Below are 27,351 nucleotides of genomic sequence, written 5' to 3'. Positions count from 1 at the left end.
TGAGAAATGGGGAAATGGTGCAGGGACTAAGAAGCATAATTGGTAGGAACAAAATAGACAGGGGGAAGTTAAGAATAATATAGGAAAAGATGAAGCCAAAGAACTTATATGCACGACCCATGGACATGAACTAAGGGGGGGGGTACTGCTGGAGGGAAGGCGTGTACTGGGTGGAGGGAAGCAAAGGGAAAAGAAATTGGGACAACTAAAACAGCATAATCAATAACATATACTTAAAAAGAAAGAGAGAGGCAATACCAGCCTTTTATGTTTTTTATTCATTACAGAACACATTACTCATTTCCAGTTTCACCACAGCATTTGTGGTATGTGAACTGCACCCCTCACAGAGAATAATCCACATCCGAGTTATCTGAGAACACGAGACCAGCTGGGTGAGAGCTACATAAAAATGAACGTCTCCACGTAAATATCCAGTAGTGAGATATTGCACCAGGTGTGCATCAGCTGTAGAATTTAATCTCGTTGTTAACCTATGAGTTCTGATCTTCCAGGCAACTTTAGATGTCTGACATCTTAATTTTTTTCTTCTTTTTTCACTGACAATATGCAATAATGCCCACATATTTACATACATAAATATAATCTTCATATGATGCAGGATAATAAAAAACATTTTTTAAGTCAAGGTAGGATGTAGACTTATCTACCATTTATTCGATCAGCAAACAGGAGTGTGCAGTGATGAGAAACATGATCATGATCAATTCGCAGCTTTTACTTTAGTGGCTTTGTCGAATTAACTGAAATCTTGAAACACATGAAAAGCTGAATTCTACTTTGGAAGTTGGGAAAAGTAATTCCTTCTCTCATTGTGAACTATTCAGTTCGATGATTCCAACATCGCTTCTTCCAAGGAACGCCGGCGGAGCCGGGGCCTTAGGACAACAGAGAGCAGTGTGGACCTCGTGTGATGCAAGCCATCGGCCAAGTGCAATATCTTCGCTATACTAAAGTCACATTCCTGACCTGTCTAGGACCAGCCATGAACAAGGTAACCTGTGGGCGACTTGTTGGGGCCGGCTGATGGTGATCGGGTCCCTGGTAAGGAAGAGAAAAGGGCTTATTAAATCGGTTGAGATGACTGTACCAGGTGCACTTAACAGAAAAGCTTCACGGGTCAGACAAGACAAGGGTGCAGAAAGGAACACAAATGTTAACACATGCCCTTCCTTTACTTATTTCCAATATCACACACTCTGGAAGCCTTCCAAGTTCAGGCCCTACAGAGCGATCCAACTCCAAGAATCCGTACTTGTCTCTATGAAGGCCAATTACCCCAAGGATGCATCGTTTTGTCTTTCAGTTTTCCAATGGAAATTCTAGCTTTTGTGTGAAAATGTGAACTATTTCTGACTTTACTAACACACATCTTCTAAAGGAGAAGGGTAAAGTAGAAGGATTGGCTCCACGGAGATCACTCATCAGGCTCTTATCAGGAAGGCAAGGAATCTTGGCCATTCTCGTTCTGAAGTGTAATCTCACTCCACCAGAGGGGCCAAGGCCTGTCTAGGAGCATTGCCCCATTAAAGTACACACTACATGCTTTCCGGCCAGTCCTGAGAACGCCAGCTCACATTCCAGGGGCCTGTGGCTGCACTTAGCATCTTAAATTATGCACCTGGCCACCATAAATGATTTAGGTGGTGAAGGAATGGCAGAAAGTCTCAAGGTCTGGCTCCTGGTCTTTATTTATCCACTCCCAATCATACAGACCTCGAGAGCCTACGGGACATCCTTAGCCACATGCGGTGAGAATCTTGCTTCTGCTCTGATGCCTCAGGGCTCTGCCTGTCCTGCCCGCCCTTTGTTCTCACTGCCAGGTTGCGCAAGCACATTGCTGTTTTCTAAATGTATCAAGACTTTGTTCATGATGAATCCAATAAGGGAGTGACAAACAGGGAAGACCTCATCCAGCTTTCAAGTTGTTCCACATGCGCATCCCCTAAAACTGATAGACGCAGGAGAGAAAGACACAGAGTTGCCTAAATTAACCAGAAAATGGAACAACCATGAACAGAGGCCTGGAAAGAAGAGGAAGGGAGGATTGTTTGCTTTAAATTTTCATCAGATGCAAAACATTTCCAAGCCCTATGGCTTCCGATAAGAATAAAAGGTGCTTGCCTTTCTCATCAACTGTAATTTTTGGTAAGAATTTCTCATTGTTTTCACTGGTTCTGTCCTAATGGGCTTTACGGGAGGTTACCCCTGAGTTAACTGCCAACAGAGAAACTCTTATCTGGAAAATAACATCTGTGTTATGACCTCAGATTTGGTCAGAATAGAAAGGATCGGGGTAGAAAAGTGTCATATTTTGGTATGTGTCAGTTTTGAAAATTAGTCTCTTTTTTTCTCCCTTCTAAGCCTTACTACAATTTAATGCATGGCTGGAGTCCCTAGAGCCTAAAATTTGATTTCTTTCATTCACGCTGAATGCAGTGTGCCTTAGGACCCACCCCAAGCCAGGGAGTTTTAAAAAGGGTTCCCCAGCTCTGTGGACTATGTCAAGACTTTTCCATCTGAGACCCATCAAAGCACCCCACAAGCATTGCAAATTCTTCCCCGTGCTTGGCAGCAAGCTCAGGGCCGTGGGCTCGTGAAATCTAAGTCATTCCAAACGCACTATTATAAGAAAGCCCCCAGACCTACAGGACGGTTTTTCCCTAGAAACAGATCTGCAGTTATAACATCGTGGCTCTATGTATGTTATGTTTTCATACGGAGCCACAAAATATTTTCCTCCAAGAAAATCACCCACAGGGCAGGTGGTAAAAATATCTATTCTTTGGCCCAATTTCCTGGAGAGTCTGACCCAGAAAGTCTGGAAGAGGCTCAGGAGTTTGCATTTGAACAAACACCCACAGAGCCTCCCTGTACTGGGACCCACAGCCAAACCAGCAGGGCACCTGGGTGAACGTGTCCATGGGTGTCAGGTGCACTTCCAGGTGCAGGAACCATTCTTTGGGATCCAGGTACAGGAAGCACATCCCCATTCTTGCTGCTTGGCGGCAGGAGCAAGGACTGCTCCCTCTCTCAGCCTCTGATAAACAACACCACTAGGCCATGGGAGACCCCAGCCAGGGAGTGGGCCGAGACGTGGGGTGAGCGAGGGAGGGACCTCCACGGAGCCAGCAGGTGCCTCTTCCCATGGTACATGACCCAGCAACACCCAACAGACTTGACCTACGCCAGCCACTGACCCCTGTAGCTTTAGACCACAGTGGCTGCCTTCTGCAGTCAAACCTCCAGTGCTACAGACACTGTCCCAGAGACAAGCCCTCACCGCTTCTGAAGTTTTCTAAGGACTATCAGCACTGAAAGCATCAAGAGATAACTAGGAATCGAAAAAAAGAAAAAGAGGTTCCCCTCGAAATCCTTTCTTGATCTTCCCCATGGCAGCGTGGGCCTGTGGACCTTTAAGGAAAGGCTATTGAAGAAGTAAGAGCTACAGGAGGCTGGTGCAGTGACCAATGAGTTTCCTGCAGCCTTAAAATCCCAGCCTCCTGTTTCAGCAACTGTTCAGGGGAGGACGCAGTTAAAATCATGTTTGGTGACACGGGATGAGGACATGACTGCAGAGGCTCAGGTGTGTGGACACAGGTGTGTGGAACGCTGGGTAAGACAGGAAGGTGTGGTTTACAAGGCAAGGAGGGGAGTGACCCAGAAACTCTGCCTGCCCCTCAGAGCGGTGCGCCAGCCCCAAGCTGGCTGTGGTCACATCCTCCAGGACCCAGTGTCTGCGCCCTCCTCTACTTGTAGAGGAGTCCACATGATTCCCTCCAGAGCATGGGTACCGTCTACCCCAGGACGGGGTCTAGAACAACTCCTCCCCCGTGTAGTTAGTACAGGCATCGTGCATGCCTTGGGACTGAGCAAATGGTAATTACCGGGCGGTGCGAAATTATGAACTAGACGAGTTGATCTTTGGCAACATCCCACACTCCATCCCAGCAACCCCCAAACTCCCATCTTGCTATAACATAGCCAACAACCCTTAACCTAGCCACCTGTCAGAACCACCGCAGGCTGATCTAAGACACAGATGCTCAGGCTGCCTGCCCAACTCAGCCAAGCCAGGCGGTCCGTCGGTGGGAACCAAGCATCTGAGCCTCCTGAGGCCACAAAGATGTTTCCCTTTGGCAGCCCCCCACCCTTTAGGCTTCCCCTTCTTTGGATCATGTTGGAACAGGAGACCCTTAAAGAAAACCAGTCCTGGCTGGTGTGGCTCAGTGGATTGAGTGCCAGCCTGTGAACCAAACAGTCACTGGTTCAATCTCCTGTCAGGGCACATGCCTGGGTTGCGGGCATATCCATCTACACTGGTCCAATATTATTTGTGGTGACCGGGCTGTGATGATCAGTGACAGGACCATGGCTGTGTGCACACACACCCCCTGCCTCCCCTTGCTTCTGCTGATGGCGGGTCGCCAATGGCCACGGTTATTAAGGCCTCCTGACAATGCCACGGGCTAATAAGACCAGCAGGTCAAGCAGCCGGGAAAGCCAGAGTGAAGCAAGAACAAACACAGGTACACGGCAGCTGCTGTACCGTCCACAAAGCCAAGGTCGCCCTGCTCCGACGCCCACGACCACGAAGCAGGAGCTGTAGCTGCTGTCGCCACAGATGGGACGTGCATCTGACCCACCCAGCCACCCGGGGGTGAAGAAGGAAAAGCAGTTCCGCTGCAGCTGAGTCACAGCCCGAGGGCTCGTAGTTTAACCTGCAGGGTTTTCAGGCCCCGATCCTGCTGCAGAGTTTCCACAAAATCATGTCATCTCTGCTCAACAAGCCAGAACTCTAAGGAGCCAGCTCCGAGGGCAGGAGTCCCGCTGGCCGGCTCTCTGGGACCACGGGCCCGTGTGCATGGACACCCTCCCCGAGCAGCACAGGCAGCAAAGTGGCAAACTGTAGTCACACAGAGGCCTGCAGAGAGGGGGCCGGGAAGAAAGGACAAGGCCAGGGGCTTGGACAGGCTCTCAGCTGCGTCTCCCAGGCCCTGGAGGGAGCGAGGCTCACTGCAGAAGGGAGAGAGGTCAAGAGGAAAGAAAGCGCAGATGGCACTGTCCCGGCACTGTGGCCTCGGAAGTTCTGAAGAAGGTCCCCATCAGCCTGCAGGGCAAGAACAAGGCCACTTAGACCAGGGCTGCAGACCAGACCTCGGGAGTTCTAAAAGGAATATCTGTTCTAAGGGTCACCTTGGCCTGCTTCTCCAAGCTGTGACTTGGCCACTTGGAGGCTCTCATGTGGCCAGTTGACCACATGCAGGACTGTGTACTCTTGGGGCCGAGGGCACAGAAGGGAGCTGCCGTGCTCCTAGGCCTGGCCCTTTCCTTTAAGTGCTTCACAAAAAGCATAGCCCATGGTACCTCTCAAGTCCAAGTTCTCCAAAAGGGCACCTGCACACAGACAGCCTAGGCCTGTCCCTCAAAGGCACTCTTTGATTAGTGCCCAAAGGTGGGCTTCTTCAGAACTGTTTTTTCCAAGTCCCTCACACTGAGTAGAAAAATCCATCTAGTTAGAAATCCTTTGAAAGTCTCTAGCCCAGGCAAAATCAGTTCCCCTTCCATGAATCCAGTCTGTTCCTTAAGGACCCAGACCTCTGGGCCCAGATGCATGGCTCCCTGGGGACCTTGCAAACACTTCACCAAGCTCAGGTGTGTGTGTTCCCAGCCCTCTGGGCCCAGCAGGATGGCCACTGTTCTTTTTCCATCAATAGATTATTTAGCTGGTTCCATGTTTAAGTAGCAGAAACTTCTTAAATTTCTCTCTCTGTGTACCTTCAAAATAACACTTGAAGCTGAAGAAGCATCCACTCAAAGCCCCAAAACGTCATCCTCCATCCCTGTTCCCAAATGCATCTAGAGTTCCCCTTTTTCCTCATCTACACTTCAAAAGGAGTCAGCTGACAGGACCCTCTTCTGAATCTCCTCCCTGCCTGCCCCGTCCCCTTCCCCAGCACGTTGCCTTGTCTACTGGAAAGACATGTGACAGAGGAAGGAAACTACGGAAAAGCCATAAAATAACAGTTGGCTTAAATGTGTTCCTGGGTGCTTGGCGCTGGGTGGGAGGGAGCCCCTTCATAGCCTTGTGACCGCTCCCACTCAGGGTCAGTCCTGGAGCTGACAGACAGCATTCTTCACAGCCTGAATGGCAGTGAGTCCCTTTCCCTGGCCACCTCTTAGTCAAGAGACCGGCCCTTCAAAAGGGAACCTCCTGCGTCTCTCCAGCCATCTCTCCCAGCACCAGATTCAATGCAGCAAAACTCAGCAGCGTACGTGGGAAGGGCTTTAACCTCGCCATTTTCCTGATACCCAGCCTGAGAAAGTAGCTTGAACTCACAATCCATCACATCCGCCCATCTTCTTTGGTACCACAAAGCCCTGGTAGGCCTTCCCACCTGGCTACCTTGGCTGACACTAAGAGCATCCCTTAGGTCCTCCTGAAACATGACACACGGTTGAACATCTGTCAGAGCGCCCTTTCCCGTGAAGGCCGATGAGGCCCACATCACTGGCCAGATGTATGGGTTGAGCTGAATCCCAACTGCAGGGAAGAATATTACTGCCTGGAACTGCCTGGGAACTCCAGTGAGTGTCTGCACCCAGGAAGAGGGAGCGGCTGTAAGGGCAAAGGCCCTGCAGAAGGACAGCAGGCTCTGCAGACGGACCACAGGCTCTGCAGAAGGACCGCAGGCTCTGCAGACGGACCGCAGGCTCTGCAGACGGACCGCAGGCTCTGCAGACGGACCGCAGGCTCTGCAGAAGGACCGCAGGCTCTGCAGACGGACCGCAGGCCCTGCAGAAGGACCGCAGGCCCTGCAGACGGACCGCAGGCCCTGCAGAAGGACCGCAGGCTCTGCAGACGGACCGCAGGCTCTGCAGAAGGACCACAGGCTCTGCAGAAGGACAGCAGGCTCTGCAGACGGACCGCAGGCTACCAGCAACTCTTCCACAGAGCGGAGTCTGGACCCAGACCCTGACCCAGCGCGCTGGCAGAAACCCAATTCCAGGATGGCACAATCAAAATGTGCTTCTCAGCCCTGGCTGTTGTAGCTCAGTGGATTGAGTGTCGGCCTGCAAGCCAAGTGTTGCTGGTTCGATTCCCAGTCAGGGCACATGACTAGGTTGTACGTCAGGTCCCCAGTTGGGGGCACGAGTGAGAGGCAACCACACAGTGATGTTTCTCTCCCTCTCTTTCTCCTTCCCCCTCTCTCTAAAAATAAACAAACAAATAAATTATTTTTTTTTTAAATGTGCTTTTCAGTTAGCTGTATTTCTACAGGTCAGAAAATGGTGCTGGTGATACATACTTGCCTAATGTGACTTTGGATAAAAGGAATCATGTTCTCTGTGTATAAACTCTTAATTCCTTCATGTGTGACAACCACACTGGATCTGTGCCAGAAAATTAACATACTGTATACTCACGGGCCTGTTTTCTTTAAGGTGACTTCCTTTACAAGAATGACACCCATCAGAATTTGCCTAACAGCCAGCAGTATCTATCTATACATGGGCCTCTCCGGAGACCCCAGGCTTGTGCATCCCACTGCACACCCGACACCCCTATAGGGATGTCTAACAGACACCCCAAGATCTACAAACCCCAATTAAAACTTCTGGTCTTTCCCCCCAAACCCACTATAAAGGACAGAAGATGTCCTGGCCCCGTTCCTTCCAGGATGCTCTGTTGGCCTGAAGGTGAGCAAAGGCCACATTCTTCCATTATTCACTAAAACCATAAGGCGAGGGTTTTTAAATGGCATTTTTTTAAAAGCTCTAAAGGGAGGAAATGGTCTAAATTACCTGCTGAGGTTGCCCACTACTTCGTAGTTCAGGAGCACGGACCTCATAGGGCTTTGGAGGGAGAGAAGCAGTCTCTGTAACAAAAGAATGACTTTAGTTACATGTGCCAAAAACCAAGCTACATAGTCTAACAATTCTGATTTATAAAGAAGTATGTTTGTTTTTAATATTGCACCGCTGGCGTAAAACAATCCTTAACCATAAACAGACTGTTTATAAAGTTCCCTTGAGGTTACATACTTTAAGAATGGAGGTTTTCTAATGGAATTAAAATATAATAAACAGACTTGAAATCAATTCCTTTCTTGACATGTTCATCTCAATCAGAGACAAGATGAATCTTGTTTTCATTGCTGAGCAGGGAAAATAAATAAACACAGGGCAAACCGGCCAAAAAGGAAGCAGAGAGGTTTGGTTTGGACTGTGATCCTGGTCAGGGTACTTGGTTAATGGCTCAAAATATGAAGGAAGCAATATTCGCTCACAGGAAATTTTGCAAGAAGCTGAGATCAGATGATCAAAGGAAACAGTCAATGCTCTGTGGAAGTCTTTTAAATCTGAAGCTTGCAGTTTACACTGTCCAGGGGAGGCAGCCATGGCAAAGTGAATAGAATAGACTGCGGAGAATTGTTTGTGTTTAGTCAAAAAAAAAAAAAGAAAGAAAGAAAAAGAAAGAAAGGTTTTCAGGCCTCTCAGCAAGAATTGATTAACTAAAAATCCTTTTGTGGAATGTGTTTTGCCAGACAACTTACTAGGGCCAGGTCTTCCTCCTGACTTGCTAAGGAGTAATTTTTCTGCCTTAAACAAGGATCTCAGTTCAAATCCTACCCCTGCCTCTTTCTAGTGACAGAGCCTTCAGACAAGTGCCCCCATGAGAACTGTATCCCCTCAAGGCAGGACCCTGAGATGCCACAAAAAGGCTTTCAAAATTGGGTTGCATCTGTAAACGTTCCCCGGCGCCCCGTAAATGTGACTAGGAACAGATTTCTTGCTGAGCTTCAGTTTTAGGTGAACCCAGATGAAGTTCTGGGGGAGGTACCCTCAATGTATTAAAATGCCTCCTCACAAACTATAAGGTAGAAGGCTTTAAAGAGAGAGAAGCATGAAAAAATTTTATTTATAAAAACACTGAAGTGTCCACATCACTTTATTTTTACATTTTAGACGAATTGGGTGGATTTTTTACTGTTAGTCTGATCCTAGAACATTTCTAGTTCGGGAATTTCTCCTTCTTCTAAAAATCACCCCAAAAAGGAATGACCAGCCATGGCTAAGCCAACTGCCTTGTGCAGAAGCGGGGGTCCGGCCAGCCCGCCCTTCCCCCAGCGTGTCCCGGTCTTTCTCCTGCCCCGCCCACGCACTCACGTGTGCTCCTCTGTTCATCCAAACTGTATCCATAGTTTTCATTTCCGCTTTTTAACTTTGGCTCAAGACTTTCGTTGTTTGTCTTCACATTTTCAGATTTCCTAGAATGAGAGCATTTTAAAAACCAAGCGTTAAGGGTTTCATTTACACCACTCGGCACAGCGCATTCTCCCACACTGAACTTACCACGAGCCGCAGCTCGGTCGTGGGCTCTGGGGCATGGTGAGGCTCGGGAGGGACACTCCCAGCACCCACACACCTGGGCAGACGGCCTACGAGCTCCCACACTCCCGTGATGGGGGCAGACGGGGCTTGATCGTGAGAGGTCTGTGGACTCCACCCCCACGTCAGTACTCAACTCTCAAACACCAGTGACCAAATAAAGCAGCGCTGGCAAACTACAACCCTCAGGCCAAATCCAGCCCACCACCCACTTTTACAAAGTTTTATTGAAACACAGCCACACCTGTCTGCTTCAATGTTGTCTGTGGCTGTTCTCCTGTTACAACTGCAGAGCTGAGTAGCTATGAGAGAGCATGTGGCCCATACAACCAAAAATATTCACTACCTGACCCTTTATAGACAAAGTATGCAACCTCTAGAATAAAGCAAAAATCAGTGCAGCTTCCCAGGGACAGGAAGAGCGGCACCGGGTATCCAAAGATTTTTAAATATTCATGCTTGACCAAAATAATCTATTACAGGGAAATAATCTGAGATCTACGCCAAGATTTACTTGAAAGGGTGTTCATTCGTGAGCTGGTTACGGTAGCAAACACTGCAAACAACCTCGGTGCCCCGCCGGAAGGGACTAGCAAAATAAATGGCAATGCATCTCTGCAATGGAACCCCACGCCTCCTGGAAAAACGATCATAGGTGAGGACTCCCACGCGCCACTGCTGAAAGAGGACCTGCTCCATCTGCTTTGGAAAACTGCGGCAGGATGGGCTAAAGCTGAGCAATGCCCGCCCTGTGGCCCAGCTTCCACTCGCGACCACAAACCCAACAGAGCGCGCAGTGTGCACGTCACCAAAAGAACTTAGAAAGCTCCGTGCGGCAGAATTCATCATGGATGTGACCTGGAAACTATCCAGATTCCCCCTTCAAGATGACGAAAAACTAAACTGCATATCTGCCCAAAGCGTAGCATTATGTAATAATTAACTATCCACATCTACCATCAGCAGTATGGTTTCATCTCACAGTGGGAAGCCCAGGAAGACCCACGGGGTTGAGTGCAGATGGTATGATTTCATTTATATCAAGTTTGTAGGAGTCCAGTCACCGGAGATGTGGGGACAGATGTCAGAAGACCTTTGAGGAAGGGACGGCAATGGCTTGGTGGGGCCTGGGGGGTTTGGGGTGCTAGTTCTGCATGTGGCAGTCAAGGCCCAAGCACATGGGCTTTGTGAACATTAATCAAACCACACACCTATGATTCGTGTACTTTTCTGTCCTTACCGTATCTTTCAATAAGATACTTTATTAAGCAAAAGAAACACAAATGTCAGAGGGAGGCATTTGTTAGCAGAAATCATCCTCAGAATAATGTCAAGTGAGCACAGCAAGCTATAAAATACCATTTGTTATAACCCAAATTTCACAGAATGCTTTTGTGTGTGTCTCTGTGAACCTACCTGTGTGAGTGTATACACACTCAGATAACAATGATTTCTTCTGGACAATAGAATTATGGGTAACTTTAAAATCATTTCTCATACCTATCTTTGCTTTTTACTTTTTCTATAATAAACATGCATTGATTCTGTAGACAAACACGGGTTTTTTTCTGGGATGCCTGCTAGCAACTGGCATGAGCACCATGGACCAGTGGGAGGGAAAACAGGTAGGACACGGGGGTCCCAGTGAGCCACCCTGACTTTCCTGCCCTGGCCTGACACACTCGGGTCTAAGTGCAAGAGCCTCCCATGGACCAAGGCCCAGGACCCACGCAGCACGGCTTGGTTCACGTTCTGACCCGTCCGCTCTCCAGACGGGAGGTACCTGGCACAATACTTAACCTCTCTGTATCCCTCCGCTGCCTCATCTACAAAATGGAAAAACAGCCTCATAAAATCAGTGTGAAAATTAAGTGAGATGAAACCTCTACCTACCCAGCATAGAACAGGGGCTGGCACGTCTGTCAGGCACTCAGAACATACAAGCTGTTAGCATGGTTACCGTTGTCATGGTTGTCGCTGTCGCTATTATTATGACAGGGATTCTCCTCCCGTTGCCCTGCATAGCTGTCGCTCGCTGTACTAGGATGGAAGTCACCTAAGATCCCAGTGACCAGAAATGAGAGATGCCACACAATCAGGAATGGTGACCCGAAGAATTCCAGCTGCCATCCTCCTAGGGACAGCCATCTAGAGGAATGTCAGGTTAATAACCGGGGTCACTTTTCCTTCCTGTCCTCTTGCCCTAAGTCCTGCGTCAAAGGAGGCATTTCTCCAGATTGCCATTTGGGGGGGCCCTCAGAGACAGGGCAGCTGCCTCTCTCACAACACAGCCTCACCAACAAGTGAGCAGGGCCAGAGAGAGACCAGGTCAATTCCGTTACACTCATTACGCACATCTTCATTCACCACGTGTGACCCAAAGCTGTTTTACAATCAAGCATTTAAAAAAATATCTAATAAACTACTGACCACTAGATATGGTTTTGTTATAACACCCCCACAAATCCACTGCTGTCTAAAATTCCCTCCCGTAGTACATTCATAATTACGTAACTATTGCAGACACTTAAACTGGCTATTGCATTATTGTAAAGTCCTTGATGGTTACCTTAAAAGTACTTGCAGCTACTTCTACAGCTGTAGGAGTGGCGGGAAGTTTCGGTCCCCTCCCCTCTCCCACGTACAAGTGGTGAACACGGTCCCATTGGTCTGCCTGGTCAGTTTCCTGCGCCTCAGCCCATCCAGCTGGTCTCGCTGCTTTCAACCACGCTGGCCATCCCAGCAGGACCTCTGCCTGGTTCTCAAATAGCCTTGAAATGGTCCTGAAGTCCCCAGCCTTGACTCAAAGCAGGAGGGACAATAGTCACAATGCCTAGTGTTTTCTTGTGGAAAGAGCTGCAAATGCCAGACGCCAAGTAGACAATCTCAATTTTCCCATGTGAGCCAGGAAATGTCAAACGTAGACAGTAACAATGCACCTAGTGTATTCTACAGGTAATGGTCCCGTCTGCGTTTGTGACGGCACAGGTGTTTCTCAGAGTCGTCCACTTTCAGTACTTAGTTTTGAGTAACATACTCCTAAAGTCCTTCAGTTATGTGGGGTGTGTGTGTGTGTGTGTGTGTGTGTGTGTGTGTGTGTGCGTGGTGTTGGTGGTGTTGGGTTATTTATCATTTGTTTTTGTTTTCAGAAAATAAATGCAACTTTAACTTACGTTACTTCACTTTGATAACTGGATTCTGCAAAACAAAATTACATTAGCAAAATCAGGACATTTACTCTGAAAATAAAATCTCATCAAGCTGTATAGCCCTTCCCCCCCACACACAGATTTTAATACATTACTGGATATTGGTGACCCAGCAGGTATTAAGTTCCCCACACAGAATTAACAAATGACTTCTAGGCATAAGAAAAAGAGAATTCATTATTTACTATCATAAATATAAATAACCCCTGAGTACCTGAAATATGGTAGGTTCCTAATAAAGACTCCGTGAATACTGAATGTGACAAGTGAAATCATAAAGTCACCATTCACCCTGAAGGGATGCTCTGTGTCCTGCACCTGCTGTCACTCCTTCGGTACGTCCTTACTGTGCGCCAGCACCGTGCAAGGCATTATCTCATTTAATCGTCCCAACAACCCAAGAGGTAGCTGTTACTGTGATCGTATTTTTAACAGGCTAGACTAGACATCACTCTATCAGCATTACCATATTTTTAACAGATAAGGAATCATACGGGTTAAGCACCGTATTTCTGTAATTCTAAGATACCTTTTCAATGAATATGCACCAAAGGTAGGAATGCATACAGTTGTGTGCACCCTCCGTCCACCCAAAGCCTGGCATTGAATTGCTAGTGTTCCCACTCGGTGGGCTCTCGGACGGGAGGAAATACAGGACTTGGAAGCAGGAAGCAGCAGAGCCAACCACCAGCCCCTATCCACCTGGGTCCGAAGCTGGTGCTGTTCACAGTTCTGCTTCCCTGTCTAGGTCTCCGAGGCAGGAAAATTTATGAAATGTAAGAAGCGTTCATTTTCCTTTTTCTTTTTTTTTTTTTTTAAGATAATGTTCTCACCTATTTTCAGTTCTAATAACATCTGCTGATTCATACTCCAAACTGAACCTCAGAAGTGATCTTATCTGAAGGAGAGAGATTGTCTGGTCTCCCTCTGGTACGAAGGGAGCATCGCTGCTGGCCCCATCAGGACTGGGGTGCAGGCGATGGGCGCTCAGTCCCTGTGATCCCAAGGCCTGCAGACCAGCTGGGTAGGGTCCTCAGCCACCTTCACTCGGTCCCCAGATTACCAGTCAGAATACTAAGAAATCTCCAGGCACCACCAGCAAAGCAGAATGTCAGAAAATACTTTTGAAAAGAACTTGATGTGTGATATTTGTAAGCGTGGAAATAATTATCATGGGGAAATCCAGGACTTGATTGGCTGCTTTATATGATATCAAGGTGAAGTGTCACATCCACTGTGAGGCACACTCGGGAGGGGGTGGGGGCCTTGTAAGTAGGATGTCACAGGCCCTCACCTGTACCTGTTATGAAACAGCTCACACTTAATGTGGGTGTTTTATTTCAAAGTTAAATAAAAGATAAATTCTAGGGTGGATCACAGAGACATTTGATATAATAGTTTATTGAATTCTCACAAGCAACTTAGAGGATGTACTTATTCCTACTTTGTAAATGAAGAAGCTAAGGACCAGAGACTCATGCTTCTGCACAGCCTACGGGGGCCACCAGCATCACAGCCTTCTTACCAGGCTAGTGTGGAACAGACAAGAGCCTGTAAGAAGCAGAATCCAAACAACCAAAATGCTCTCCATCTCTGCCACAAAAGCCAGCGTGGAAAACATATCATCTGGCAGCAGTGAATAATCCTAGTCACTTCTGAATTAAAATATAAGTTATCCAATCATTTTTATTTAAATGCATTTGAATAATCCATCTGTGGCTTAGAGGGTAACTCCCAGGTAAAAGCAAAATCCTATCAAATCTGAGTCAACAGAAGTTCACAGCCTTTCGTTTTCCATTTTCTAGGGAATAAAGTTGTATCACAGAACCAACGCCCCAATCACAAACCAACTCTACGCAAGAGCTAAGGCTAGGCCATGAGCCTAGTCAGGGCCAGACCACGCTCTTTACATGGAATATCTCCCTAAGAGATATATTTCGTGTAAAAAGTTATTTAACATGGTGCCTGTCACTCACAGAAAAAGTGCTCATTAAACGACAGTGTTAACAAAATGAAAAATGCAAGTAGCCCTGGCCAGTGTGGCTCAGTGGATTGAGTGTCGGTCTGTGAACCAGAGGGTTGCAGGTTCGATTCCCACTCAGGGCACATGCCTGGGTTGTGGGCCAGGTTCCCAGTTGGGGGCATAAGAGAGGCAACCACACATTGATGTTTCTCTCCCTCTCTTTCTCCCTCCCTTCTCTCTCTCTAAAAATAAATAAATAAAATATTTTTTAAAAATGCAAGTAAACTAACATAAAAATTCCGATTTTTAGGATACCTAACTTAATTGTAGAAAATATTCAAATAAAAGTAGTTGAAGGTTTTACAAGACACAGATAAGGGTGGGTGTACCCTTCAGCACTTGGAAAGTCCTGAGCCAGCCACATGCCAAAGAATCGATGGTTTCTAACATCCTGAACTGCCAAGCTCTACAGCAAGCCCACCCCAGGATCGAGCATGACCCCCAAACAAGGCCACTGCTTTCATAGATTTTGAAGTATCTCAAAAGACCTCATTCAGAAGAAATGTGTAATTATTTTTATTAATTTTATTTGTATTATTTCTGTTAACAGGAGGCTTTTTTCTTTCTTTCTTTCTTTCTACCACTACGTCAACATTCACTTACAAAGGAAGATTTGGAATTCTGCAAAATAGAAAACAACCTTTTCATGTGCTCAGATAGGTAGGTATTATTCTAGAAAAAACATAACACCTCAATGACAGATCACAATAGCCTTATATCCTTGCAAATAAGCACAAAAAATCAAACAGTTAGTGTCTTTGGTGTTAAAGGTGCCACCTCATCACCTTCTCAAAAGTATGAAGACCTGTCCCCCTGGGGGTGAGGAGGTGCTGCCTCGGGCCCTAAAGAAATGGCTCCCTTCCTTAAGAAATTCTCCCCCCGCCTCACTGCGACTTTCACACATTTCCTTTCAAGGACCCCGAAAGCCAATGTACTTTGGGAAAGAGCCATGAGCTCATGAACGCCAACTGCTCGTACCAAAAGTTAAAAATATACATAAATCTATAGGAACCAAAAAAAATTACCTTCTTTCTCTTTTGTGGAGACACAACAGCAGAATATTATAATCAGAACAATTATCAGGATGAAAAGCAATGAAAATGATACTGCAAGTAGGACTATTGCCCAGGTAGGCAACGCAGAACCTGCTTTATCAACATCGCCTATGAGGTCGAAAGAGAAAAAAGAAACATTTAGTGATGTTGGCCACCGTCCAGGGCTTCTCATCCCTGGTTCGAACACACTGTAAGTTATATTATGTTTTTCATTAAGATTATGACCATCTGGTCTGCCACAGCTCGGTGTCATGGGCCGACTTCCCTTCATTATGCTTGAATATTCCATCCTTGGTAGTATCTTCCATGACAATACTTATTGCTGCCAGTCAACACCAGCTCAGTAACACAGCCCAAGCACCCATCAGTTAATGCCCCTCCCAAGCCCAAAGGAAATGAGGACAAATTGAGGGAGGGTCCCCTCCTGAAGAAATCTGGTGCCAAGCCTTCACTCAGGGCCACCCAGTCCCCACCCATGAATTCATTTTTCATGCCGCAATTGCTCTTCCTTGGCTCTCTGGGTGCCCCCTTAGCTCACTTCGCCCTCCTGTTTTGCCCAACCCTCGTGGAGCTGGGGGAGAGGGGCTGAGGCGGACAGGGGTGCAGAGAGTGGGAGGCGCAGGGAGGGCAGGAAGGAGGGAAGAAAAGCCCATTTGATTTGTGGCAGCCATGCCTTAGCCAGGGCTGCCCAACACGTGCCATGCGGCCATCTAAATTCAACGTTAAATTAATTAAGACTATATAGAATTGGAGGCTCAGAGCCTCAGACGCACTGGCCACATTTCAAGTGCTCCAATGCCATCGGTCCTGACCGTGGCCTTCACCACGGAAAGGGCTGTTGGACAGCGCCACCTAACCACGCACCGCGGGAACTGCACTGATGTTCCAAAGAGCCTTGAGCGCTCCTGGCTACCACACCAAACCACATTTAAATTCATCTGCTTAAATGTGAATTGCTGTTCAGTAAAGGCTGCCACTCAGCCCTGAGTGCCTGGGTGGTATCTTGGTGTAAATGCATGTATTTCATTAGATGCTCGTCATTAGAAACTATTAAACCAACAGACTTCCTAGGGAGGAAGACAAAGTTGGCTTCGATATGGTGGGCTTGGAGCTTTGTGTCAAAAGGCACCGGGGACATCCGATGGCCGCTGGTGACTTGTGCTCCCTCTAGCCTCTGCCTCACTCACCTGTGACAATCCTTGCCCTGCCCGGCTGTCCAGAGACTCAAGAGATGCGTGTGAATGTGCCGAGGACACTAAGGCCTGGCACACATGTCCGAGGTGGCTGTGGTCGTCCTAATTCAGTCTGACGGATGGTTTATAAACTGAAGTTTTAAAATATTAGGAGCTTTCATAATAAGCCAGCGGGGGTTAAACATTAAGGTCCGGCTCAAGATGCAAGAGTCAGGCTTCAAACTCATATTGGACAAAGTCAACACCCTTGTTGACTTTCTGAAATACTCCTCCCCTGCTGGAGCAAACTGTCAGCGTGCCAGCTTCTGTCAACCCAGCCTTGGCCCGACCACCTTTGTCTGGACACGATCGAGCACAGAGATAACCTCCTATCCTCAGGGAGGACCTGTTTAAAGAAAGGGAAGGGCCACCTCACTGGGGTTGGTGACCGAATCAAGGAAGAGAGCGAATGGGTGGCTTTATGACACTGCCCACTCCCTTGTCCCTTGATTCAACCACCAGGTTTAGCCAAGTGATGCCTGCACTCCCCTAAAAGCCCCAAACTCTCCCCAGAACAGCAGCTGGTACCCATGGCTCATTCTTTCATGTCCTATTTTGTGGCCACACTCCTTTGGGGTTCAAATCTCCCCCTGAACTTCACACCTAGGAGAGCCTTACTCTCTCCCTCCACGACAGAGGCACCCAAAGAAAAGCCAGGTGCATATACACCATGAGGAGGTATAATTCGGTACTGGAGCTGCATAGAAGAACTTTCCTCATTTTAATAAATTTTAATTTATCAGCTATGACAAATAAATGTATACACATATGCCTGGACATCATAGACTTTTTTAGTAGGAAGATAATTTGTATAATTTATGGTGGATTGAAAGAAAAATAAATCATAGTTATTTATTGATAAATCAAACACTGTGACAGTGGACAGGAAACACAGGATCCTGGAGTGATCCCATACTTAATCCCCCCGCTTCCTCTTGCAGATGAGACATTTGGGACAGACTCAGCAGACAGGTCAAGGGCACTCACGACAGGAAAGCCCAGGGGCTTGGTTTGTGCCCTCCCATTCTGCCACATATCGTGTCCACTGTGGGACGATCCTTCCGGGGAAGCTACAGCCGGGGTCTCCCAGGAAACGGGAGCCTCGGTGGACGCTGCCTTTAGCGGAGAGTGTGGATTTGATGGGTCAAGGTGCCTGGCCGCCTTGCAGCGGGGGAGGTGAGTTGACTCTGCCTGAGTCACCCACAAATAGTGACTAAGGCAGATTATCTCCCTGTTCAACACGGTGGCCTCCCTCCCTGCATCCCCTCACACAGCTGCACGCACATGAGGGCTGTGTTCCTGAATTTACCGTGTGGCTCTGCGGGGACACTGCGCTTTTCCCATCTGTGAAGAAAAGGAAAATAGTATTTCCCAGACGTGCTCACAGAAACACTCAGAGTTTTGAAAGGGCACATACAACTTCTTGAAACCAACTGGATTCATACAAAATGTCAGCACCAGCAGGTGCAAAGTGTGCTCCTGTCTGACTGGAAGGGACACAGATCTCTGAGCCCATCAAATCAATGATGACTGTCACTCACTCGGCTGTCCTGGGTGCTCTGAGGCAGGGACCGCTCTAAGTGCTTTAGATGTTGGACCCACTTACTTCTTACACCAACAACAGCCCGAGAAGGTAGGTAGTATTGTCTCCGTTGCACAGATGAGGTAACTGAAGCACAGAGAAGTTAAGTGACACACCCGAAGTCACAGAGCCGGGAAACAGGCAAGCTGGCGTGAGTGCAGACTGTCTGGGGTCCAAGCCTGGGTGGTTAGTAGCATCTGATGAGGCTGGGTAGGGAGGAGGGGCCTTTGAGATTTTCCAGTTCAGTGGTCCCCAATCCTGACTCCCCAGTAAAGTAATTTGGGAGCTTTTGTTTTTTTTTAAATACCAATTCCCAGGTTCCACACAGACCAGTTAAATCAGAACCTCTGGGATGGGTCCTTGTGTGTTAAAGCTTCCCGGAGACAGGCAGCCTCCAGGAGCGAGAACTTCTGCCCTTTTCTTCTCCCACTCGGTGTATAAGCAAGAAAATTGAGCCCAAAGGTGAGTGGCTTTCCCAAAATCGCACAGCTAGCACCAGGGCTACGACTTAGGACTGTCGCTCCAGCCATTTTTGTCTGTCCTTGAACTTGGCACTTCTCACAAAGCTGTTACAACCAGGAGTCACTACATTATACAAGGTGCTCACGTGTCCCACAAAGATTGCTTTGTTTTCCCATCTCTCAGCCCACACATCACAGTAAGAGAAAACCGTCCGGGTGGGCAGACAGGGGGCTCATGGGGCTTTCAACTGTATATGTGCCCACAGTGCTTGAAGCTCGTATTACTTCTGGAACAGAGAAAATCAATTTTTTAGACAACGTTGGCATTAGCCCTTTCCATATGCTTTCCTTTAAAAAAAATCAATAAGCGCTTCATACAAATTTTTGCTTGAAAGCATTGGACTTCCGCAGCTGCCACAGGCATTCTTCTTTCAGTGATTTAAAGGCACCCTTCGGGAAGTGAACACAAATCCTCGGCATTTGTAGGAAATGGGTGTCAGGGCTGACATTTATCCGATTCCGGAAGAAGCCGGAACAGGCGCCGCTGTGTCCGTTCTGGGCTCTCCGTGAACTTGGTGCGCTCCTGGGGGCCCTCTGGTCCACACCCCCAGCAGCAGGGGCCGTAATGAGGTCTTCAGCGACTGAAACTTACGTAAAACACCCAACACGCGGCCAGCCACCAGCTGCTCCGGATCTTGATGAATAATTTAGGAGCAAATCAGCCTTTTCCAAATGAGTCCAATAAAGTAAGACTCATTGCAGGACACCTGCGGCGCGCTCCTCGGTGAGGCAGTCGGGGCTCAGGGCGGCTCACTGCACTAGTCCTAGTCAAAGAAGGATTTGGCGGCATGAAGCCCGGTCCAGGGACACCCAGCGCCCCTTGCTTGCCCTTCCCCTACAAAAGAACTTCGCAGGCAAGCTCCTCTCCCAGATCCGTTTCCATGGGCTTCATCGTTTTCATCAATCAGATCAGAGCTCCTCGCTGCCTCATCACTTGTTAAGATCTGTGGTTTGAAAGGTTGATTTCATTCTGTTTGGTGTTCATGGAACTTTCTGAAATCTTCCTATTCCAAGCCTGAGCCACGCTCTATTATATTTAAATAACTTAAAGCAGGCTGGGTTGGCTCATTGAAGAAATGGCAGGTTACAGGCTGGAACCGGGGAAAGGCTATGGGAGTTTGGAACATCTTACTGGGCCAAGTGCTCAAAAACTAGTAGGTGCATGTCCAAAGGACACCAGAGCGAGCCGGAAGGAATTCCCACTGGATGAATCTGGAGCAATCTGAGCATCAGAATAAGTGATGACAGGAGTAAATTATAATGTATGGAGGGGCACCAGAGTCGGGTCAGAGATCTGGCAGCCCCGGGTCCCCTTTCCTGTGGGCAGCACCAGCTGGAGACGATGCAGCGGCCCCCTGTGCATGGGACATGCTATCTGGCTCCCTGCACTCCTTCTTCAGCCTGATGTGTATTCACTCATGTTTTTACTTCTGTTGTCCGCCTGGTCTCTGGGGCATCTGAGTTGGAGACCGAGACAAGGACGGTGGTGTGGCAGGTTTGTGTGGGCCTGCACTGGGGGTCTTCCCTGCAGAGCAAGCACAGAACCGCTCGGCTGACCACAGTCAGGCTCTGAATAGCTCTTTACGGGCTCACAGGGACATCAGCTCTTATAGGTTGAGTTGTATCCCCTCCCCCCAAATTCATGTGAGAGTACCAACTTCTAGTACTTCCGAATGTGGCCTCATTTGGGAAGGGAGTACTGAAGATGCCATTTAGTTAAGGTGAGTGAGGTCAGACTGGATACAGCATGGGCCCCAATCTCACACAGCTGGTGTTCTTGTCAAAAAGGAACATTTGGACACAGAGAAGCACACAGGGAAAACACCACTGGAAGATGAAGGCAGAGCTCAGGGTGATGCTTCTAAGAGCCAAGGAACCCGAAGACGGCCAGCAACCGTGAGATGCTGGGGGAGGGAAACGGAACGGATGCTCCCTCATGGACCTCAAAAGGAGCCGGCCCTGCTGATGCCCTGACTCCAGACGTCCAGGCTCTAAAGCTGTGAGACACCCCACTCTTGTGGCTCAAGCCCCCCATGTATACTTGGTCCCGTCAGCCCCTGGATACTCCTCCAACCTCCAAGTGGCTGCTCAAGTGGAGGGCAGAGTTGACAGGTGAGCAGATTCTGAAGACAGGTAGACAGGGCTGCCACCCCCCATTTACTAGCTCTAGGGACACGGGCAAATGCCAGACAACACTGTGTCCCTGTCACCTCGCCTTTACAAAAGGAATGGCAGCGTCCACTCCGAGAGCTGTTGTACAGGTTAATTGGGTTAATACTCGAGATATTTAAAACAGAGTCCTTTCTTGGTAAGTGCTATGTAGTGCTGATGATGATGATCATTATTGTTATGATCACCATCATCATTGTCACCTTGCTGGGGCTGCAGCTTTGTGCTGAACTTTGAAAGGCCTTAAGGGAAGGAGTTTTGATAGGAGGACAAGCTTTGGGCCAAGAGAGAAGCTCTTCCTGGCTTCCCAGCCCCTCAGCCCCAGGCTCTGTCTGACCTGACAAAGCAGAGCCCCTCCTCACCTCCCCTTCTCCTCTTTTGTAAATGGAGGCATTTGGGTCCTTCTCCAGCCCCCAAGCTCCGTGTTTTCTCGTTGGCTCAGGCTGACTCCAGGCTCAGGGTTGCTCTGTGATCCTCGCGACGATGTGTGGTTAGAGTTTCTCATATGCCCAAGACCCTACAGTAACTCTCTTCGGGATCTCAACTGTAAATTTATGTCATTTAGTCCCGTTAAAAATATACATAGACCTTGTACTTTTAAATACATTGTGGATTTATTGGGTAAAATATGAAACCTTATAATTTCACTGAGATTGGAAGGAATTTGAGAGGGCCCATGGATCCTCCTAAAAGATTAGGAGAGCTTGCTCCCTAATGGCCCAGAATGAGATCAAATGGGAACAATGAGTAAAAGCTAGAGAAAACATGTCGAATTCGAGTATTTATCTCTGAACTTGACGCTGTTTCATGCTGCTCATTGTCACGATTCTTAATGATTTTCACATATAAGTAGAAAAGGGAGAAATACTTGAAAATGGGATTTTAAAATCAAGTGACGCTGCAAGGTCATTCAGCTGACACTGTAAGTAATTTGTCCCCGTTACCATCGCTACCTGAAATCAAGATTGCCGTCCGATCTTCCCGGACATTGAGATCAGGCAGCACGACATACAAAATAGAAGCATGCAATAATAACAGACTTTATAGAAAGCAAAAAGTCTTCACTTACCCAAGGGAGGAGGAACCACAGTGAGATTGACAGTGACAGAGTGGTTGACTGGCAGCCCCTTCATGTTAGCCACGCAAGTCAAAGTCCCATTGCCCTGTGGCGTCAGAGCCAGGACGCTCAGCGCACTTTGAAGGTCGCCCGGCTCCGGAACAGAGTAATAGCTTGAGTGACTCACCGGAGCACCGACCTCCCAGGAAAGGTCGGGAAGCGGGGTCCAGCCCACCGCACGGCAAGTCACATTACAGGGTTCATCCTCAATGACTACAAGGCTGTCACTGGGAATGAGCAACTTCCCCACAACTAAAGAAGAAAAGAGAAACATTCTGAAGGCATGACCATGCATCTCCGTACCGGGTTGCCTTTCATTTTTCCTTCAAATCATATTGCATGAGCGCTACCTGCCCGGACCCAAATTGGCTGTGTCTGTAGCGGGAAACCTTAATCCACATCGTACCTGGGACTTTATTTATACTTTCCAGGTCCACAGAAAAAGGTGAGATTGCTCACCTGAAAACATGTAATTCCAGAGACATGAATAAAAATTAGGATCCAGGGGAGTATCAATTAGATGGGAAAGAGAGGACCGCTGTGCCTGCCATGGGGCTGCCTGGGAGGCCAAACAAAAAGGATGGTAAGTCCAAATCAAATCCAACTGAATTAAAGAAACAACTACCCTCCATCACGTATCAGAATATATTGCCCAGATAAACTATTGAAAAGTTTTCACTGAGGACTGTATCGCACGTGCCACTGTTCATACTTAATAATCGATCTGAAAATAACACTGGTGTGTGCCAATGTTACTAACATCACCTGAGCCTTGCCCCTATCCCCCACCCCCCACTCCTGCCCCGGTACAGACACAGCCTTCCCGAAACATAGATACATTGAAACATTCCAATTCAAATATTCAAAACTCCCAGCAGCATAATATAATGGAAAGAACACTGGACTAAGAATCAAAACCTCTGCCCACGAACTTGGCCTTCCCACAGAGGTGGCATCACCTTGGGCAAGTCCCTGAAAGTTTCAGGCTATTTTCTACCTGGGAATGAGGTAATGGGACAGAGATTAGTGGTTTTCAATCTTTAGGTTTCCATACCTCATACACTCTTACGCGTCACGGAGGACTCCAAAGACCTCTCAGTTATGTGGGTTATACAATACAGCGAGGCCGCAATAAGTGAACTGCGATGTAGAGAGGGACTCCTGTATCTATCAAGACTTACCATGTTTGAAATTAGAATTAATTTTTTTAAATATTCAAAAATAACATTAACCTATTACATGTTAATATAGATTAATATTTTCATGACAAATCCCTGTATCTGAAACCAAAATTATTTAGTATGAAGAGGGATATTGTCTTAGATTTATGCAAATCCCTTTCATCTCTGGCTGGATTCTCATATCTCCTTCTCTATTTAATCTGTTGTGATATGTCACTTCGTTTAAAGTTTATAAAGAGAATCTGACTTCACATGGATCTGAAGTTGGAATAGTGAGGAGCGTTTCATAGGTTTTTCAGATAGTCATGGGTATTCTTTGATACCCTACCAAAACTTGACAAGTCATGGCTTCTTAAAGGTAGTGGCCCTGTAAAATCTGAAACTATATAATAAAACATTCATTGTCTGGTAGGTTAAAATCCATTGCTCTGTCTGGCTCTTTGAATGGCTCTTTTTACTCTTACGCGTCAGACCTTTGCAAATCACTGGTTCACAGAGTTCTGCAGATCTCGCCAGCGTGTAGTGGAAAACTCCAGTTCACACGTGAGGGTTATGGCAACTAACATTTTACTATTATCCTGAAAAGAGTCACCACCTAACAGATCCTCTTGAAAGGGTCTGGGAGATGCCTGGGAATTCCTGGACCCGACAGAACTGGATCCGCTCTGAAAGCTCAGAAGTGTTACATTCCCAATTACCCCTTTCCTGAAGGGTCTCTCAGAGGGAGTAAAGCACCTTTGCTAACTTGAGGACTAAGGAGAGGGCACCGGATTTGTCCCTTAAGGCCAAAGGGTTTGGTCCTTCTTCTTTTTTGGTTTGTTCATTGTTTCATGTATTGGGCAGGTTTAAGAGGACAGAAACCCAGAGCAATGGTATTGGTTTAGTTAATAACAGAAGAAGTTGGCCCTCAAAGCCCAAGATGTCTAGAGTTTGGTATGTGGTTAATTGGTGGACTGGGCAAAATGCAGCAATCTGAATGGAGCATTTTCTTTCCTGTGTGTACTTGTGATTCCACTTTTCCTGGAAGGTCACCAGGAGCATGATACTTCATATAAGGTAACAACTAGAATGTCTGACATAGATTTTTGGATGGCTCACTATGGAGTTATGTAAGTTCTCTTTATTTTTCTTATTGCTCCTTGGAGAGAACAAAATGATCTTTGGATAATTCACTTTCAAGACAAATTGGATGTTTCTTCTTTTTTCAAGTTTCTTCTCCCTTGAAAGAGACCCTATTGCTCAGAAAACATTTGTTCCTCTAAGAGCAAAGTGACATTCAGACTAGTGGAACCAGGGTAAAAGGATCAAGTTCTGTCCTCCTCTACGGGGTCCTTCCTTGGGACCTCGGTTGGGGAAAACTTTAACTTTCCGAGGCACCTGTTCTTCTATCTCTTTAAAAACCAAAAGTGACAATAATCATTAACATATAAAAATGCATGTCTGAAGACACTTGACAGATTGTCAGCTTTGGGAGGAGATGCTATAAAACCACATGGGCTTGTGAATGTGATATGCCATAAACACAGCAATAAGAAGCCATGCCTTGGTCGCGTTTCCTGGTTCGAGGAGGGCCGTCCTCCGCCCTCGCTTCCTGGTGTTGCTCATCATCCGTACCTTCTCTTTGGGGTCAGTCTTGAAGACTTCTGACTCTCTTATTCTCCTCCCTGATTTGAACCTGAGCAGCCTTTCCGTCCAGGCACTGACCAGCATCTGAATCCACCACTCTTATCCCTGCCCTTGCATTAGCCGCTCTTGTTGTAAGGTTCTAGAGGATGGGACCATGTCCTGTTCTGTTGGTCTGAGTCCCTCTTGAATGCCTAATACAACGGCGTGCTCCTACTGAGGATGCAGGAAATAAGAGCAAATGACTGCCTATCTGGGGATTGCACTGAGCCAGGGGCTGTTCTCAAGACTCCCCATAGGTCTGCTCATCTGCTCTCCCCACAGTCCTATAAGAAGGAAGCTAGGTTGTTCAGTGACAGGTCCCCTATCATGGAGATAATCACAAAGCTAGAGTTGAACTCAGTTCTCAGGCTCCCGAGTCCGCCCTGTTAACCACCAGACCACTCCAGTTTGGGAGTCTTCAAACCATCCTCAGTCATTTCTTCCTCTGATCCTCACAGTAAACCTGTGAAGTGGGCAGAGGAGTCTTGTCCCAGTTTTAAAGATGAAGAAATTGAACCAAGTCAGGGGTCACCAAGGTAGGTAACCGATGGAAGCGAAACCAGAACTCATATCTTTGATTTGTTTTCCAGTGTTCTTTCCCTTATGCCACAAATTATCACAATAAGAATTGGGTCACGCAGACTAGGCCAGTAATCCAGGCAGCTTCACAAAATCGCTTAATGTCACAAAATATCATTGGGCCCCTAATTAAAACACATAAAGACACATACAGTAAAGACACAACAAATTGGCTAAATTTAAAAACGCAAGTAGAAATAGGTAGACATGTATCCGCACCACATGTTATCCACTTTGATATGATAGCAGCATGAATACAGACCAAAGCTTTGGAAATCTCTCTTAGACAAGCAAATAAATAAGTGTGAGAAAAACTTCGAAGACACGCTGTGGTCTGTTTTTAAAAATGCTACCATAGAAAGCTAGCTCCCTGCATCTGGAAATAGAACATGATTGTATTTTTAAGGAATGCAACGTGATTAAACTTTAATAACGGTGTTCTGAATCCTTGTAAATAATCCTCTTATTTTGTCACTGTGTGACATGACCTTCGGCACCTAAAAATTAGCTTTGAGGATGAAAACTAAGTTTTCCATGTTTATACATTTTGTTTACTCCTTTCTTTTCTCTAAAACACTTGACACACCTTCTTCTGTAAGAACTATTGGGGGCAGGGGAGAGTAATAAATTGGGGAAATTAAGCTGAAAAAAGGAAAAAGTTAAAGCATAATTCGAAGTTGATAAAGATGTGAAAATCCAAAATGGTGGAAGGCAAAGAAATAGAGTCAAGCACATGGAAACCTGGGCACAGGGCAGTGAGTTCAACTCTCAGTCATAGACAAGTGGCAAGTGGCCCCAGAAGTCTTCTGGGATGTATTTTCAGAAAAGCGACTAGGTACCAAAATGGATGACATGGAAAGTGACAAAACCTGTCCTTAAGAGTCTTAATCATAGAGACAGAGAGAAAAGGTGGAAGGAGAGAGGGAAGGAAGCAGAAAAGCAGTAGAAGGAGGATCCATGAGGAAGGCAGAAGAGAAACACACAAAGAACGAAACCACGAACACTGGTCAGTTCTGAATGATTCTAAGTGCAACGCCCACCGAAGGTGTCCCCGACGTCATCACATGTGACATGAGTTTCAGAAGGTGCCTTCCATTTCTCTGACACCTAACCCGATGGACTCCCAGCGCTCCCCTCTGCCGTTCCCACACACGCACCTTGGACCGAAAGGAAAGCGAATCCCTCGCGGTCACTGTTCTGGAGGCTGCATCGGATTTGTCCTGCGTCGCTGAATCGCACGTCGTGGATTATCATCTCGGAGATGAAATTATCACCCTCTTTATGGCTCTCAGAGGTGAAGCGGTCATTGGTGATGATGGGCTCCTTGGGGGTGACGCTCAGGACCACGGTGCCGTTCAGAGCCCACATGATGAGCCTCCAGCCCTGTGACACGGTGCAGTTGAAGTGGGCCTCCTCGCCCTCCAGCACCGTGGCGTTGCGGGGTCCTTCTATGATTTGGTAGCTGGATCCAGCAGCTAAAAGACAACCTGTTTTCCAAGTTAGTGAATGAATCTATATAGATCCACTGCAGCATTTAGCTCTTCTGCTTGCAAGTTGGGACCCCTGAGTGAATGCCCTGTGGTCTAGGCTCCATGTCTTACTGA

At 47.2% G+C, this 27,351-nt stretch overlaps 1 protein-coding gene across 5 annotated transcripts in view; it reads right to left on the bottom strand.

Moving 5' to 3' along the window:
• Window positions 1–259: 259 nt before the first annotated feature.
• IGSF5 (immunoglobulin superfamily member 5) overlaps window positions 260–27,351 on the bottom strand; it is a 37,412-nt gene continuing 10,320 nt past the window's right edge. The window contains exons 3-9 of one of the 5 annotated variants that reach the window (XM_090271799.1): window positions 26,905–27,222; window positions 22,275–22,574; window positions 15,672–15,809; window positions 12,588–12,612; window positions 9,193–9,293; window positions 7,828–7,901; window positions 260–1,062 (exon numbers count right to left, since the gene is read on the bottom strand). In XM_090271799.1, the coding sequence (XP_090127925.1) occupies window positions 967–1,062; window positions 7,828–7,901; window positions 9,193–9,293; window positions 12,588–12,612; window positions 15,672–15,809; window positions 22,275–22,574; window positions 26,905–27,222 (1,052 nt within the window). In that variant the 3' untranslated portion in view covers window positions 260–966. Of the gene's footprint in view, window positions 1,063–7,827; window positions 7,902–9,192; window positions 9,294–12,587; window positions 12,613–15,671; window positions 15,810–22,274; window positions 22,575–26,904; window positions 27,235–27,351 lie in introns of all 5 variants that reach the window. The other 4 variants (XM_090271792.1, XM_090271816.1, XM_090271806.1 and 1 more) reach the window with 4 other exon arrangements.

Source organism: Furipterus horrens, unplaced genomic scaffold (assembly GCF_987537825.1).
Source record: "Furipterus horrens unplaced genomic scaffold, mFurHor1.1.pri manual_scaffold_1, whole genome shotgun sequence".
Taxonomy (NCBI): domain Eukaryota; kingdom Metazoa; phylum Chordata; class Mammalia; order Chiroptera; family Furipteridae; genus Furipterus; species Furipterus horrens.
The sequence above is the reverse complement of the archived record's forward strand: the minus strand, read 5'-3'. Positions and strand labels throughout refer to the sequence as shown.